The 17475-nt window shown below is 42.2% G+C and overlaps 1 protein-coding gene across 3 annotated transcripts in view; it reads right to left on the reverse strand.

The window, feature by feature from the left end:
- fras1 (Fraser extracellular matrix complex subunit 1) overlaps window positions 1–17475 on the reverse strand; it is a 314451-nt gene that overhangs the window by 84058 nt on the left and 212918 nt on the right. For all 3 annotated transcript variants that reach the window (XM_037777425.1, XM_037777424.1, XM_037777423.1), the window contains exons 27-28: window positions 10478–10562; window positions 3266–3589 (exon numbers count right to left, since the gene is read on the reverse strand). In XM_037777425.1, coding sequence (XP_037633353.1) covers window positions 3266–3589; window positions 10478–10562 — 409 coding nt within the window. The remainder of the gene's footprint in view (window positions 1–3265; window positions 3590–10477; window positions 10563–17475) is intronic.

Genomic DNA, 17475 nt, shown 5'->3' on the forward strand with positions numbered 1-17475 from the left:
GAGCTTGTGTATAAACACTCCTGAAACAATACAAGTTGCAGTAACTCTTCTGTGTCGTTGTATTGATTCTTAACTTTCACATTTCCAGTGGTGGAATGTAACTAAGTACATTTACTCAAGTACAATTTTGAAGTACTTGTACTTTACGAGTATTTGCATTTTCTGCTACTTTCTGCTTCTCCTCCGCTACATCTCAGAGAGAAATATTGTACTCTTTAACTGCACTACTTATTTTAAAGCTTTAGTTACAATATAAAAGTTAATTGTAACATTTTGGTCACTTAAAAATGTCTTAATTCAGAAAGTTCGGTTGTACTTAGCTCCATGCTCTCGTGTCACTTCTGGTTGCAAAAAAAAACCAAGATGGCGATGGCCAGAAACCAAGATGGCGACGACCAAAAACCAAGATGGCGACACCAAAAAAACAAGATGGCGATGGCCAGAAAACAAGATGGCGACGACCAAAAACCAAGATGGCGACGGCCAAAAACCAAGATGGCGACGATCAAAAACCAAGATGGCAACACCAAAAACCAAGATGGCGACGACCAAAAACCAAGATGGCGACACCAAAAAAACAAGATGTCGATGGCCAGAAACCAAGATGTTGATGGCCAAAATACGGAACTCGAGGCTTTATAACCGTAGTCCATAAACCAATGGTTGATGTCACGGTGACTATATCCACTTCTTATATGGTTTTAACTCACAAACAGCGCTTTGAAGAAGTGAGGACCCGACAAAATGTCCTCCCTTTCCAAAATGTCCTTTCTCTCAAGGTCTAAAACTGGTCCCCACAATGACTGAAGTACACACAAACACACACACACACACACATTCATTCATATCTGTGATGCTTGTCTGTCTAGACATCTTCAATATTGGCAGCTGCCTCGTCTCTGTATTGAATGTGTGTGTTCCTGTTTGGTAACGGAGCGAGCTGCCAAATTTGTCTCATGCCAAACAACACACCCTCACCCCCCTTCGGTCACGGTAGCCGGCGCTTGTTGCCAGATAATTGCGCCCTTGTCATAAAAAGCTCACCAGAAGCGATGACAGAGGAGGGATAACGGCTGAGGCCTGACCTGCTCTTTCTGTTAGTGCTTTAATAACCACCTCCTATTTTCAGGGATAAAGTCAACAGAGTAAAACTGTGTGGACACGTCGAGTACAATCACAGTGATTAATGCTGAACGTTGAGGCAATTAAAGGAGTTTAGAGAAATACAGTGGATGTCAAAGAGGTGAATGAATAAATAATGTCACTCAACTGTAAAGCAAAGAATAAACAATAGGAATACTTTTTTAAGATTCAATATTATCCACTTCTTATAACTTGAATAACACTTCAGCTTTTCAGCTGAGACACAAATGCAGCAACCTTGAATCTGACCACTTGTGAGTGTATTCATTAAAAAATCTTTCTCTTCCTAACTATTAAACTTTGAACTTATGGCAACAGAAAAAAAGTCCTTGAGGTTCAATTTTAAAACCGATTATAACTGAAAAAGTATTTTTCACCAGCACATAAAAGTTTCTCCTGCTGCCGGAGGACAGCTCAGAATATGTTGAAATGCAGAAGAAAGTCTGATTATTCTGTCCCTAAAAATCATTTACAATTCACAGTAAAACTGTAGAATGTAATGATTACTAGTACTGCAGATATAAAGCAGATTCATGTGTAGACGTATCAGCAGATGCTCTTGTTGTATAGTAACTTCTGCACTCCGGCTCATCCCCCAAGATGATCTGTTTGGAAAAAATCAATCGCTCTTTTTTCCTCCCCGTCTCTGAGTTACAGTATGTCTGGAAACTAGAGTTGGTGAAGAGATGCTGGAGCTTTGTAGCTGAAACTCACTAATTTGGCTCTGTTGTGTAACAACCAGGAAAGAACTTCATCCAGTATTAATAGCGGATCGATGCAGGTTGTTTGTCTCTGTAGAGACGGTTGAACTGAGCCAGTGAGCAGCAGGACAACTTTAAATTGCCTTTATAGTATTTTTTCTTAAGGCTGTCAATCGATTCAGATTTAATTGTGATTAATTGCATGATTGTCCATAGTTGATTGTGATTAATAGCAACTTAATCACACATTTTTTATCTTGTCGTAAAGTGCTTTGTGCTAGGAGACAAAGCAAATCAGGTTATCAGATGCCACTGTGGATGATGAAGTTTATATTCACGGTGGCTCTGAGTGGTCAAACAACTCTCTAAAGGCTTTGGATGTATGCGAAAAAACGCAGAAAATCAAACCTGTTCCGAAAAACTTAATGACGGATGAAAGTTTCAGAGTCGGTGTGTAAATGTAATTGACACAACGTGAGGTATTTTTTAAATGATTTGGTGTGCAAAGGCCTTAAAGGCAGGGTTAACGATGTTCTCCAGTAAACACTATTTGTTATATCGGTTGAAATGGTCTTTACACCCCGACAGCGATCCATTACTGATGAGCTCTGAAAAAGGAGCGGAAAAGAGCCGTCATCTGTAGCTGCTGTAATCCTGTCAAAACATCTACCAATCACTGCCTCGCAGTCCGCTTGGAAAGAACCAATCAGATGCCTCCTTGCCTCCCTGCTCATCATACTCTACCCTTAGCGTGTAAACGACCGCACGTTTCCTTGAAAATGGAAGAGTAAACTCAGCCCTGCAGTAGCACTGCCGCGGTTACTTGTCATGAGGTAGCGTTGTTGAGTTGAGGTCCTCTCTCCGCTCTGTGTCTGTGAAGTAGTTATGATGCGGCGGTGCTCGTGCATGTGTGTGTGTGTGTGTGTGTGTTGGGGGGGGCTAAAGAAGATAAATGAGTTAGCTAAAGGTGCTAAATGTGAGAGTGGGAGCATTTCTATTGCCTCTGCACGACTCTCAACATGGCAACAGTTGAGCGCCTGCAAAAAGTGAACAATGCTGACAAAGCTAACGGTGTTAACCTGAGAAGCTCTGATTACAACAAACATAGAGGGAGAAAGACTTCATTCTCTGCTCAGGTAGACATAACTCCTCTATATGTTTACATAGACAATAATTGTTAGCTGCTATATTAATGCTCTGAATATCGTATTTAGCACCTTTAACAGACTCTAAACTTGTGTTACATAAACTTATAGAATCCATTCAGTATTCATGCAGGATAGATGCCCTATTGGTGGATGAATTCATGGACTTCTACAGCTGCTAATGTTGGAATATTTGAAGCATGAAGCTGTGATATAAATATCAAACATCAGCCCTGCAGCCATTAATCTCCCACCCTCCCCCTCTGTGCTTCCTACCTTCTGATTGATGTGGACATGGAGGAGAATATTCCTGTAGCTGTGTCCGTCGTTGACCTGCAGCACCGTCCCGTCCTCCGTCCCCTCCGAGCCATCGTGGATGTACTGGATCTGTTCCCGTGACAGCTCCTCCAGCTTGAACCGGCCGAGAGCCCGGTCGCCGTGGAGACGGGTCAGCCGGCCGTGGCGAGGCGGTTCAAGGACCATGACCAGGACATCAGCTGGGTTGTCGGGGTCGTCGACCTGCAGGACCGACTTGGTGATGGTTGTCAGGGCGCCGCGGCCCTCCACGGGTAAAGGAGCGAGAGTCACGACCCTCGGAGGCTAAAAGGGAGAGAGGTTGGGAGTAAGAACATGGTTTTATTATAATTAGACAGATATGACAAAGATTAGATAGATTGGATTCAGACAGACACGGTAAAAAGCAAAGTTTCAGTGTGAAACTTTTGAAGGCTGGCTGAGCAAGAGGACACGGCAATTTCTCCCATTTTGTCAGGTGATGAATTTTCTCCCAGAGGGTCAGGGCGTGGGGGTGCGTGCATGGTGTCCTGCCGCTGAGGGACATGAAGAAGATGAAGGCGAGGTTAAGCAGGTCAGCCTCATTAAGCTGCACTCTACCTGAAGCCTCACCGCGGCAGGAGGAACGTTTTTTTTCAGGAGTACCGGTGAGAGCGAGGGGCCTCCTATTGTGACCCAAAGTATGACTCACTGAGTCACCAGAGCTCACTGCCTCGGTCTGTGTTTCGACCTCTATGTTTGTGGATTAGAGGTGCACAAGTGTGGCTACTTCTATGAAGTACAGTCAATTTGTCCGGCCCTCCCTTCTTTAAAAAGACAGACTTAATTTGAAAAAGAGATTAAGCTCCATTAAGTTATTAGTATAATTGAAAGTAATGACTCTTGACATGTGAAAGTGTCCCTTGTCATGACAAACCCACTGAGAATCAACACCAACTCTGCAACTCTGTGTAGCTTTTAGCCTCATTTAGCTCATTGCTTTTGTTCTACAGTTGACTCACTCAGGCTCTCATTAACCCCCAATTTAAACTGTAGTCAGCCGTCTCCAGAAAAAAAGCCACCAAAATCTAATGTATTCTTTATTGTGCCACACCCCACCCCTCCAAAATTTCATTCAAATCCATCATGGACTTTTGGAGTAATCCTCCAAACGGACAAACCAACAAACCAACAAACCGGAGAAAACACAACCTCCTTCCTAGGCCTTCAGCCTCGGTGGAGGTAATTATGCGTACATGATCTTTTCAATTTAGAGTTAATATTAGTTGATGAAAGCTTCTGATGAGGATGGAGGTGCATTTGCATCTTCTGTGTTTGAATATGTGACACAGAAAACAACAAAGAAAGACAAAATTTAAAGGCCAGAGGCCAAAAACAACCACATTGATGTAGTTCATATCAATATGACTCTCTGCCAGAAGGTGTTATCAGGGCAGCTTGGCAGCGATGGAGGTGCAGGTAGAGAGACATCGGCTGCGCAGACGCCACTCTGCCGCGGCCCTAAATCAAACCAGTTGTCAGGCAGGGAGCTCTGAGCCGCTCAACAGGGCTCGGGTCCAACTCGCTGCCCTCGACGGCTGCTGGCTGAGCTCCAGCTCGTTGCCATTACAGCAGCAGCTTAAGCAAAGGGGGACGCATGAAACAAGCTGGCGCCGGAGAGAAAAAATGACTTGTGGGAAGTCACACACACACACTCCCTCTGTGTGTCTTCGAACCAAAGTGACCTCTGGCTGAAACTGTAAGAAACAGAGCTGAAACACAGCCACAAACACAAGGGGAGCATGTTGTCATCCACAGCCCCTTGCCCTGTGTGTCGGGGCTGTTTTGGTGACAATTTATTTAGACGTCAGAGGATTTATCTCCAAAAGACAGACGACTGGGCCCTCGGGCGCCCGACTAAATCCTGTGTCGTCACTTCTGCAATTCGTAGGAGGAAAACAAAAGGTTTTGGAAGCGTTGGCGGGGACTGAAAGTGGGCGTGTGTGCTGCAGTTAAATCGTGCTAAGACATGCCTGCTCTCTAAAGCCGACCAGCGAAATGTCTCCCCCGAGGCAGACGAAAACAAACACAAACAAAGGCACTCTCAGGTAGGAGGGGTAACCTTTTATCATCACCTCACAGGTGAGGGAGAGGTGAGGTTCATGTTTGGGAGAGAGCTGTCGTCACCCTACGGGGCTCTGGGACTTCAAGAAGATGGATAAAAGCTGTTTTGTGCTGCTTCCTGTTCTTCTTTTGTTTTGTTTTTCCTGCTGTGATCGTGCTGGATGGTATTCAGAGACACGACGGGCCGAGTGGAAGTGTTTCCCGGGTCGACTCTGTCCACCTGTCCACCTGTCTGCCTGTTAGCCTCTCGCCATGTAACAATGCCTTTTATCTGCAGCTCTCCTCTCAAGTTTTTGCATCACGCAGTCCCAACAGAACACATTGACATTTTATTCTGGACTTTACACCGATTTTTTCTTCTAGACAGTGCTTGAAGTGGAAAAAAAGCAGCCGCGTTATCACAGCCTTTGTCTGAACATTTAATTCTTCTGGAAATGTTTGCCCTAAAAGAGCAGATTAAGAAAACTTTTAAATAATATGTCATTCATTTAAGTTATGACGAACAGTTCATTCATTATTTCACAAAAAAGACGTGCACACTGTATTGATAAATCCCCGTGCTGTGTGTCGGCTCGTCCAGATGCTGCCCACATAGTTTTTATGTTCATATAGCTTATGAGGCACGGCGCAAATACGCTGGCAGCTTGTGACAAGTGCTGGTAAGCAAGAAAAAGTAAAATATAGAAGTGCCTTTATTGCACACTGGTGAATACGGCGCACTTTGAGCACTGCTTCTAGACACCATTCTGAACTCAATCAACAAAACAATCCAAGGTAGAAGGTGTATTGATTGACAGCTGAGAGCAGAAAGTCCTCAGCAAAGAGAGCAAAGACATCACCAGAGCAAGTCTCAGACACTTAAAGGCTGCCGTCTTAAGATGAAAATGAACACAAAAAGAGCTGAGTGCTTTATGTGTCTGTGAGAGACCACCTCTTTGGAAATACCACTAGCAGATACCGGACTCTGAGAAACTGTTTTTCAAAAGCAGCAGCCACTCCTGTCAGAAGGGGGAAAGGCTATCTGCAGCTCAGATCTCTCATTCCTGAGGCTATTACACTGTGAGGTGCCCGCTGGCCGCGGATCTGATGGGGATTTCAATCAACTATTTCTGCTTCTTTTCAACCTTATTTATACGTGGAGGGCTGCTTAAGCACAAATGGTCTTTTTCACCATGCCATCCAGCTCTACAGTCAACCGGTTCAACAATGTATTTTTGCATTTAGGAAAAATTTACAATGTAGTTTGTTTGTGTCAGCTCTGGTTGGTACAAACTGTACTATACGTATGTGTGCATTCAGATCATAACATATGGCACGTTTCCACCAAGCAATCCAGTTCAGTTTGTTACACATTCAAATGTTATTTAAGCAAAAGTTATGGTACGTGTCCACAGGATCCGTCCTTTCCACGCTTCCCATTCATTGTCTATGTCAACAGTCATGCAATGCATTGTGGTAGCGTGGCGGCGCGTTTCGAGAGATGGAGCGTCACAATGGTTGTTCCTCATTTGCATAAAGTTGAGGTCTAGTCTACTTTATGCAAATCACGGGCGTCCGACGCGACTCGCCGCCTCTCGAAACTCCCGAGAATCTTTTAAAATAACGGTTGTCGATCCAAAATATAAGACAGATTCAGCAACAGCATAGCTTATTTCTCGCATAAAATGTTTTCAGAAACACATTTCAGTGAACTATTTTCGTGATAGAAGAGAAGAAAGTTTCCAAATGAGCCTCCATGTTGTTTCCGGTTTTAAAGCTGGGAGCAGCAGCCCACTGTTCGTCCAATCAGGTGCCGAGTGTGTTGTGTCTTGTGGCACTCCAATAAGCGTCCACAACGTGCCTTTGTGATAAAAAATGCCCTGGTGGACACGTACCATTATGGATGGTACAAATAGAACCGCTCCATTCCTGGTACTACCTCGGTCGAGGTTTCAAGCGAGCTGAGCCGATACCAGAAGGTGAAGTTAAAACACTGCAGACCACTGATTGACTGACTGATTGACTGACTGATTAACTGATACGACACAGGACATCCTGCACAAACCGGCCATTTAAGCTACCGTCAAAACTCGACCCAGAGTTTATAAAATGTCAGCTCGTAAAGCTACACCGTGCACCACGCCGGACGTACACAAATGCTGTTGAAATGATTCAGCGAGTGTCCCGCTGAAGATGATGAACAATGCAGATTCATGTGCCATCGCTACGGTGATCAGCTGAGAATCACGACTACACTGATGGGGAACTATCCGCAGTGGAAACACGGCATAGATAAAAGGATCTGGTAACAAAAATGAGCCGTACCATGCAGTGGGAACACAGCTTTAGACATACCCGACAAACCTTGACATGTTCTCTGAGGCAAATGTACAAACACCGGAAAGATCTTTATTTTCAAAGACAAAAACAAGAGTGAAAGTCACATCAGTGTTTGTTGATGCTCTTTGATGTGGAGTGAAAGGAGCAATCACATGAGACAGCGTGGCTGCGTATTTCTCTTTGTGACATGTTCGTGGCTTCATCTTCTCAGAGTGAAGAAGTTCAAGGATTGAGAGAAAACAGTATGGAGAGGTTAATGTTTGTTGTCAGAAATGTCTTTAAATTACCCATGTGGTGGGGGAAGAGAGGAGGGAATATTTAAGAAAATAATAATATTAGTCGTACCGTAATAAATGCAAACACATAATACAAAAATGGCCGACCAACTGTCAGTCTAAACACAGTCACCGACGTTGAGTTATGAGCTACAATGACTGCTCTTTCTTATCAGCAGCTTCTGTCAATATTGACAGAGAAAGTTGAAGCTAATCAAGTGATGGTGTAATTGAGCAGTTCCCCCCAAACACAGCCGAACGCTGAAGCTCCACTCAATCACCATCTGCAAGCAGCACTCAGAGCGCCGCGCCTGCAACACTAATTTACTCTGAGCTCTTTCAAATTTAAGAAAGCAGTCACGTCTGCCAATAAAGAGGCTGTTTGTCACTACAGAGACCTTGAAAATGTAACTGTTTGCAATGTTGGCTAAACACTGACAAGGATTTAGGAGCCCCCTACAGAGTCAAGAAACGTTTCATTTATGTGTTTATTGGAGTTTTTACACAGCTGTCACGGTTACCCATCAACAAATCTCAGAGAGAGCCTTTAATTCCTTGTTCCTCATTGTTTTCCATATTTGGGCCAAAATCAGAGGTCAGCTCAACAACCAATCACGGCCCGCCGTCGGGCTGACGTCGGCCAATCAGAGCCCTGGCTTCAGCCCGCGGACACAGAGCCAAATGACAGTGAGGAATGCAGATCAGCTGGGATGATGCAGCAAAATGAGAGACGGCTACACTCTCAAAAAATGAGCCGTCAGATTTACCAGATTAACTGTTGGCTGTGAGTTGCTTGTCATCCACAGTGATGGTCAAGATACTATAGCTTTTTATAAACATGTCTCTGTACTTTATGTTGTTGACTGGCTAAATTATATATATATATACTATATATACTGTATATACTGTATATATACTAGGGTGACCAGATGAGAATAAGGACAGGGACAGGGGAGTTGGGGGTGAACTTGGCCTCCATTTCATTCAGTGTCAATGAACAGTATTAATAATAATAATAGTAATTCTTTCCTGCAGACTTTGCAAAACGCTTTTTTTTGGATCTCCTAAGGCAGCAATGATCTATGGGTATTTCCCTCCCATGTCCTCCCGCTACCTGCGGTAACGTTTTTGCTTTTTGGCTGGATGTTCACCAGGTGCCGGGAAACCAGACTCCATGTCAGCGATAGATGGTTTAATTTCCCTCCATAAATGTTTTAATCCAACAACGTCATAACTATGTGTCGCTGCTATGCGTAGTTGTTTATCAATGCACGGCACTACTGTATACGGCTAAAAGAAACTACGACAGACATAATTCATGTAGGCTTCGGACATAACGGTGTCCGTCTGGAGGCAAAATAATGTTTTACAACGATCTGTGTTTAATGTTTTATTAGGCCAGTGGTTCCCAAACTAGGGGTGCGCCCCGTAGGGCTTATAAGAGCTCAATATCAATGATACATTGAGAGGCTATAACTCATCAAAACTCAGGGGACTGTCTCCAATTTTCCAGGACGTCTGGTCAACCTAATATACCGTATGAATATCGGGTAACATGGCGGTTAATAGGACGTTCTCAGCTGACTGTGTTTTTATGTTGTTGTAAAAAAAATAAATTGGATATTTTGTTATCCTGGATTAAAGGGAACTGATTATTTATGCAATCATGGTGGCGAGCTAATCATGTATCTAGCCAGCTAAATATGTTATCTAGTTGAAAACTAAAGTAGTTGTGCTCTATTCACTTATTACAGCTGTCAAAAACTCCATGATGATTACAAATGAATTTGGCAGAAGTCAAAACATGATAACAAGACTTAAGAAGATGCTTGTTTGACAGGGCAAATATTAATCATCATTTACTGGTAAAATAATTTAAATTAATATCCATTACTCTTCCTCTGGCTGTGTAATATTTATCCATCAGATACTGACTTGACAAAAGGGAAGAAACTTCAAGAATTGATGCAAGAACATCAGATCAAGCCGTTAAAGCCCAACATTATACAGTATGAGGTTGTTAGAAACAAAAAAATTAAACCGTACCTGTTTTAACCGTTTGTGTGTTCAGCACCTCAAACTGGAGGAAAGCTGCTTTTTATACGTTTTTTCTCTCTGAGACAATCTTCCTCAGCGAGGACACGAGTATCGACGTGCCATTTTAACCTCAGAGCACACAATAAGATCGTCTATTGTTTCACAGTAAACTAAATCTGGAAACAAATGTGCCTTGGCAGACTATTCCTCTCTATTATCTGTAATGTTACTGAATTGACCTGCACAGCGGACACGTCGTCTTTATTATTAGATATCTTTATTTGTAGACAATTTTCTGCTGGGAGAATACACCTATGATATAATGATTGATTTACGTTACGACGTATAGTCTATGGGTGCAATTTTAAGGCAGTTTATTTCTCTCGAGTATTTGTTGAAAAAGGTAAATCAATGAGAAGACCAGATGAAATAAAGGAGAGTGTTATTAGACGGTGCCTACCTGCATGGACACGGCTTGAACTTGAATTGTTTCTGGTTGAGAAAACAGCTGGGGGTCAGCGACACGCAAGGTGAACTCTCCAGTCCTACAGAAAGAAAGAAAGAAAGAAAGAAAGGAAGAAAAAGAAAGAAAAGGAGAGAGGACATTGTTAAATCACTTGAAAGCAGATAAACATCTTTGAAGTACAGAGGTCAGTCCAGGTCATTTCAGTCTCTCTTTCCTTGACTCACTTTGAATGAATGTGACCTACAGCCTTTAGTTAGCCCTGGAGGATTCTGAGAAAATGAGTCCAGTGAGACTCCCCTAGTGTGAAGTCATTAGACCTAATCACCGGTGAGTGGAGGACGGTGACGTCACACACACCAGCCCACCTGCTCACTCACACACACACACACACACACACTTGTCTCCTCTCACCGCGCCACCTCAGCATCATCAACAGACAAGGCTTATTACCCACAAGTCCCCGGGGCTGAGGGCTGGGCGCCGGCCAACTGCGGCTGAACATCAAATGACAGAGCAGGTTGTTGGTTTAGTGACGACTGAGAGGGAATTACGGCTACAAGCTGAAGCACATAAAGTGTTTTATAAAGGTGCAACAGAAGAATCTAAATATCACTTTTGTTTATATTGATAAACTGAAATTATATTTCCCAAAATTATATCCAGCTGTTTTCCGTTCATTCAATGTTAATATTTTTTCGGCAAATGCCAGAAGCATTGTACTGTTGATTTAGTCTTTCCCCAACTTTTACTAAAGGGTCAGTCATCTAAGCTTATAAATACCACAACATACTGCAGATGTCATGTGCAGTTAGATGGATAGATGTAGGAATAATAAATCAAAAATGGCACCATTGAAATGATATCTTTTTAAAGATGTCTATATGACGATATACGTATATCAACATGCTGTCTGGTGAGTGGTTCGGAAAACAGCCCCCTCTTATTGTCCTGTTCTGTAGAGCGATCTCCTTTTGCCTTTTGTGCCCTAAAGCAATGACCAAGCAGGAAAAGATCTTGTGAAATTCATCATCGTCTCAGACGGAGGTGGAAGAAGTACTCAGATGTTTCACTCACAGTAAGTACAAGTTGTAATACCACAGTGTAGGAACAAGTAAATGTCCTGCATTCAAAATGTTAGTAAGTAAAAGTAAAAAACTATTAGCCTCAAGTACCAAAAGTAAAAGAACTCATTATGTCAGAATAATTTATATTATTTTATTATAATTATTAATGAAGTAATGTGTAAGCAACACTAATGGTAAAAGTGGAACTAATGTTAATTACTTTATATACTGCTGGGTAAATTAATAACACATCATAATGTATTTGTTGATTTATATTTTGTATTAAAGGGACTGTTTGTAACTTTCTAAGCGTATAAATGTAGCGGATCGGCACATATGCGCGCTCGCGTGTGGACGCTGTCTCGTCTCCTCTGCCTGCTCGCCTTCACTCAGACAGCGCGCGCGTTCTCGCGTACTCGCTCCACCTCTAGACGTGAACGCGCGCTCACTCCACACTGCAGAAGAGTTAGTTTAGCTCTGAGAATATCTAGTGAATGTACAGTGGACGTTTGTGCAGAAATAAATACTGCAGCTCCTCCAGACCAACACAGATTTCCCGTGTCTTGGGAAGTAACGGGGCTCCGCAGAGAGAAACGTTACCGTTTCGTTACCGACCGGTTGCCGGTGTCTCCCTGTTCACTCCGGCTGCGGGCGGAGGGAGACGAGTTTCTCGCTGGGGAGCCCCGCTGCATGCGCTGAGGCAGGAGAAGCAAACACTAGGATCAGCATTGATTCATGGAGAGACCTTGGTCTGGTCAGCTAACATTACTGCCAAGCAGCTGAAATATAGAGTGATATTGTGCTTTTAGCTGACGTGTGTCGCCTCACTGTTTTGAGCGATGCTCGTTCATGTCCATTTAGAGCGAGCACAAGCACGAGCCCGACGCTGACTTTCGTTGATTTCACGGCCACTGGTGTCGCTGTTAAGAAGCATTTCTGAAAGTTACAATTAGTCCCTTTAATAATAAAAAAAAAGTAAAAAGTACAATATTTCCCTCTGAGATGTAGTGGAGCAGAAGTATAAAGTAGCATAAAATGAAAATACTCGGTACAAGTAGCGCAAAATTGTACTTAAGTACTGTACTTGAGTAAATGTACTTCGTTATATTCCACTACTATTGTCAAAAAATGTATAATAAAGTGTACAAATAGAGTCCAGTATTTTCAGTTTGTTCACTTATAATGCAAAGTCTAGAAAGTCAAAACCGAATGTTAAAATGTTTCTTGTTGCATATTTAATGGAAGAAGGCATGTTGAATTAGTATGCACACTGTTACAGATAAAACCATAATGAATGCTGATGCTTCCACCGAGGGCCTGACTGAGGGCCCGACTGAGGGCCCGGCTGAGGGCCCGGCTGAGGGCCCGGCTGAGGGCTTACTGGATAGTTTTGAGGTCATATATTTCCTCGACTTGTACGACAAGGAGCGCTGAAGCTGCTCTGGAGGCTCGTAGTGCCCCGACCTTTCTGAGACACTTTATGCTACTATTTCTTTTCCTTTGTCACCCATCTTTATATTTACCATCGACACAACACTTGAGCAAGGCAGCGTCTCTCTGCTCCTCTTTAACACACCCTTCATATAACACATTCTCACAGCGCCTCTCAACAATGATAAACCTCCTTTTGAATTATAATATCTGGCAACAGAAGTGAGACTGGTCACAGCTTTACATCATTTGTTCTGGTTAGAATAATAGAGGCCCATTAAAGAAGCATTGGACAGCTTATTAAAGTAACATAAGGAATATATTTCTGACATAGCACCTCTAAATCTCGTTTTATGGGCAGGTTATAAATGTGACTGGTGTATTTGTTGGATTCATTATACATGAAAGATGGATTTGTTTTTTAATGCAGCCATGAGATGAAACTGGAGCAGCTTTTGATGCGTGCTCTTGTATATGTGTATAAATACATCAGTTGAAGTATGCCACTTGAGTAATGTGACTCAGCTTCTGTCTGTGTCTCTACACTTGACATGTTCTGCTGACGCAGTAATGAATGAAAGTACCTTGTTTTGAAAAGGGAAATGAATTTAGCTCATCTTCAACAGCCCAACACATCTCACCGTTATATGTTTTACTCTCTTTTATCTTCAGTGACGGAGGAGGATCAGGGCCAGACGTTAGGGGAAACATGAGAGGAAGGTTTTTCTTATTTTTGCATTTCAAGAGTAAAGTGAAAATGTCAAGAATAAGTTCTAGGTAAGTACTAAATAACTTTCAGTATTACTGCCAGGCATTAGACAGAATAAAGTCAACATGTTGGGAATAAAGTCAACACAAACGTTTGATGTTTATTCTCAACATTTCGACTTTTTCAACATTTCTACTTTGTTTTCAACATTTAGACTTCATTCACAAAATGGTATTTCAACTTTATTCTCAATAATTCGACTTTATCCTTGAAATGGTATTTTGGCTTTGTATTTTGATTTCACCTTTAAATACCTGGGTGTCAACATCCATAAGCACATGACATGGGCCACCCACACCACCGCTGTAGTCAGGAAGGCCCAACAGAGACTGTACGCTCTGAGGCGCCTAAAGACTTTTGGACTTAAACCACAAATCCTCAGGGACTTCTACCGAGGCACCATAGAGAGCTTCCTGACAGGCTGCTTCACCACCAGGTATGGCAACTGCACCAACGTGGACCGTAAGGCGCTGGGAGGGCTGGAGTGCCCAGCGGTGCCTCAGGAAGTCCCTGAGGGTCATTAAGGACAACACACCCCCCCCACAACAGCCTGTTCTCCCTCCTGCCCTCTGGTAGAAGATACAGGACCCCCAGGAGGACTCACACCAGCAGACTGAGGAACAGTTTTTTCCCCCCAGGAAATCAGACTCTTGAATAGATAATTCATACGACACTCTCTCACAAAAAGTGCAATAAACATGCAACACTTCAATCAATACAATATGTGCAATATAAACAAAAATAAATGCCTGTGGAACATTTTTATAGTACCCAACTCTGCTTCTATATTTATCTCACTGCCTCTTATACTGTATACTGTATATATGTTCTTAATGTGCCCTTGTACAAAGTGTTTCCTTTTATTATTGTAATATAACTTATTCTTTTTAATGGAGCTTCCCAGCAAAAAGCATTTCACACGATTGTACTTGAATCTTGACTTCATTCTCACATTGCACAATAAAAAAACCTTCCTCTTCTCATATTTTTCTTCTGCCTCGCCCTAATACTCTTACTACATTTGGACACAACATGTTTCTCTCTGTTGGACTATTAAGGGAATCAAACCTGAGAGCATTTGTTTGTGGCTCTGTGTCTGAAGCCATTATCCCCCACTCCACATAATTTGACAAATATGGCTATAATATGCAGATTAAATCCTATTTGGGGCTTTGCGTTTTATTGTCTCCATTAATCTAATGGCTCAAAACTGGGCAGTGGACCATATTTTGCTAATTCACTGGCATGCCTCCATCTCAGGCCAGACCAGCTGAGTCAGGATTGAATTATGTGTTGAACATGTCGACTCCGATTGGCTGAACGGACATTGGGACCGAACTGCAAATGCCACAGACTTGTTGCAGGAAAAGGCCACAGCAGAACAGCTGCAGAGAGGGAAACTGGCTCCAGGCTGAGCTCTAAAGAGGCGGCATGAATTCCCTCTCTACATATTAGCAGCCTCTTTGATCTCTGGCACGGAGACTCACACCGGCTAATCACACTGTCAGATACCGCAGCAAAAAATGCAGAACAAATGCAAATGTGGCCACATTAACGAAGAAGTATAAATGTAATGCATCTCCAGTCCGTGTGTAGGTTAATAGAGATGAACTTTTCAACCAGGACGCTGCATAAATCACACCGACGGCAGGCAGCTGGGCCAATAACAAGAGCAGCAGAAGAAGATGAAATGTCAGGATGCTCGTGGACGGAGAGGACGGAGACGAGGTGATTAATGTTGACTTTAAAAAAATATATTATATATTAAAAGAGACATGGCGTGTGTTACAACTTTGGCAAGAAAAGAAAGAATTAATTTAATTTCATTCACATATAAAAACCTGTTGATATCCAAGTCTGTCATAATGTTTAAAGTAATAATCTCAAATCTTTCATTTGAATAAATATCTGTTAAGTCACTATCTATTGCTGAGTGAGGTAACACAATGGTGATTGAGCCTATGACTCCACTGATGAAAGTATATATCTAATATTTAGATATTTGCAGTATTGAACTGGGTGTCTGTGGCAACATTCTGGGAAAAAACTCTGAAAAAAGTTGACTTTCACTATGAAGTATTGTCACAGGAAATGCAACGTGTTGCTTGACACTGACCGCTATCGTTCATCAAAAGTGCATCAACAAGAGACAACATAATTTTCTTCATTTTTTTGACAGCGGATACGTTTTAAATATAGCAGAGAGTAATGGAACAAGAAGTAGATGAAGCAGCAGACACAGTGAGCTGTTAATTGAAGAGCTGCACATCTGCAACTTCTCAGCGAGATAACCAACAAATTTCACTTTCTCTGTTTGTTTGCAGACTGATGATGTTTGCATCATTAAATCAGACCACAGTTGTTCACAGAATGATGGAGAAAGGCCAATTATTTCCTGACTTCTTTATTGAAACAACATTGTTTATTTTGCTGCCCCCAGTATTCTGGGTGTACTGTGTTGTCAGCGAGATCAGATCAATAATTAGCTCAGAGCTTGATTTTAACTTCAGTGTTATATATTTGGGAAATGTGCCAACTGGGCTGAAAAAGCAGGACAGATATTTATTACAGATGCTTTTAGCTGGTAGTAGAAAAAAGCAATAACCTGGAGATGGTTGAATAAGGGATGTCCAACAGTACTTGAATGGAAAGAAATAGTTGAGACTCTGAGACATGCCACCAAAAAAGATGAAAAATAACGGAAGAACTGGAAATCTTATTTGAACCTGAAGTGAATTGAGATGAGACGTGACTTTATTGTATGTGAATTTTGTTTGCTTCCTTCTCCCATGAATGATGTTGGACTAAGGGGACCTCTAAGACTTTAAAGGACATTCTGGGACTCTGAGGAACCACAGACTTGCATACTGCTATGTAACACAGCTTCTTTTCCTTTCCTATAAATATATATAATGTCATATGATGTTAAGCATTTCACCTCACTCAGGACGACCCCGTCTGTCTTTTGTTGTTTGTTTGTTTTTTTCTTGTTATAAAACAACAAAAAATAAAGTCTTATAAAGTGTGGGTTTTTCTTTTGGACGTGCATCTCTGCAAACAGTCGGCTAGCTGGTTTGTGTACAACACTCAGAGCTGGTCGTAAACAGGCAAGAGGCCGTGTGTCGCAAACTGCCGTAAAAAACCCAGTTGAGATGCATATTGTGAATGTGCTGTATATACATGTCCAAAGAATGCTCCTAAAACCTGAATCATATTGGCATATCCTAAATGTCATAATCTGAAAATGCTCCATTCGGAATAAAGCCTAATTCTAAATATCCAAACGGAAGATACTGTTTACATGAGCCGTATATTGTCATATTAGTGTGAACAGAAACCTCAGAATTCTATACTAAATGATGAAATAAAGTTTGCTGTCCTCATATGTACCCTTCCTCTCTCTTTCTGTGTTTTTGTCTCGTCTCTCTTTTAATGGATTTGTTCTTTTTTCATGTCGGTGCAGGTCGTCGAGCTCAGTGTTGCATCGGCAAACTGTTATTTTCCTAGAGGGAACACTGAGGTTATTTCCTCGCCTGTGCTGAGTTTGTTATCTCGGTGACTTGCTGGCCTTTGTTTTACTCCGGTGACTCTCTTCACAGCCACCTGAAGGCAGCAGGTATCTGTTTCATCTGAAGTCTCTCTAATTGGAGTGATGTTGTGCTCTGTCAAGTCGCAATTACGGTACAGCTAAGGCAGATCCCCTGGTTAAACTCTGTGCAACACGCACC

This window comes from Sebastes umbrosus, chromosome 8 (assembly GCF_015220745.1).
Source record: "Sebastes umbrosus isolate fSebUmb1 chromosome 8, fSebUmb1.pri, whole genome shotgun sequence".
Lineage (NCBI taxonomy): Eukaryota > Metazoa > Chordata > Actinopteri > Perciformes > Sebastidae > Sebastes > Sebastes umbrosus.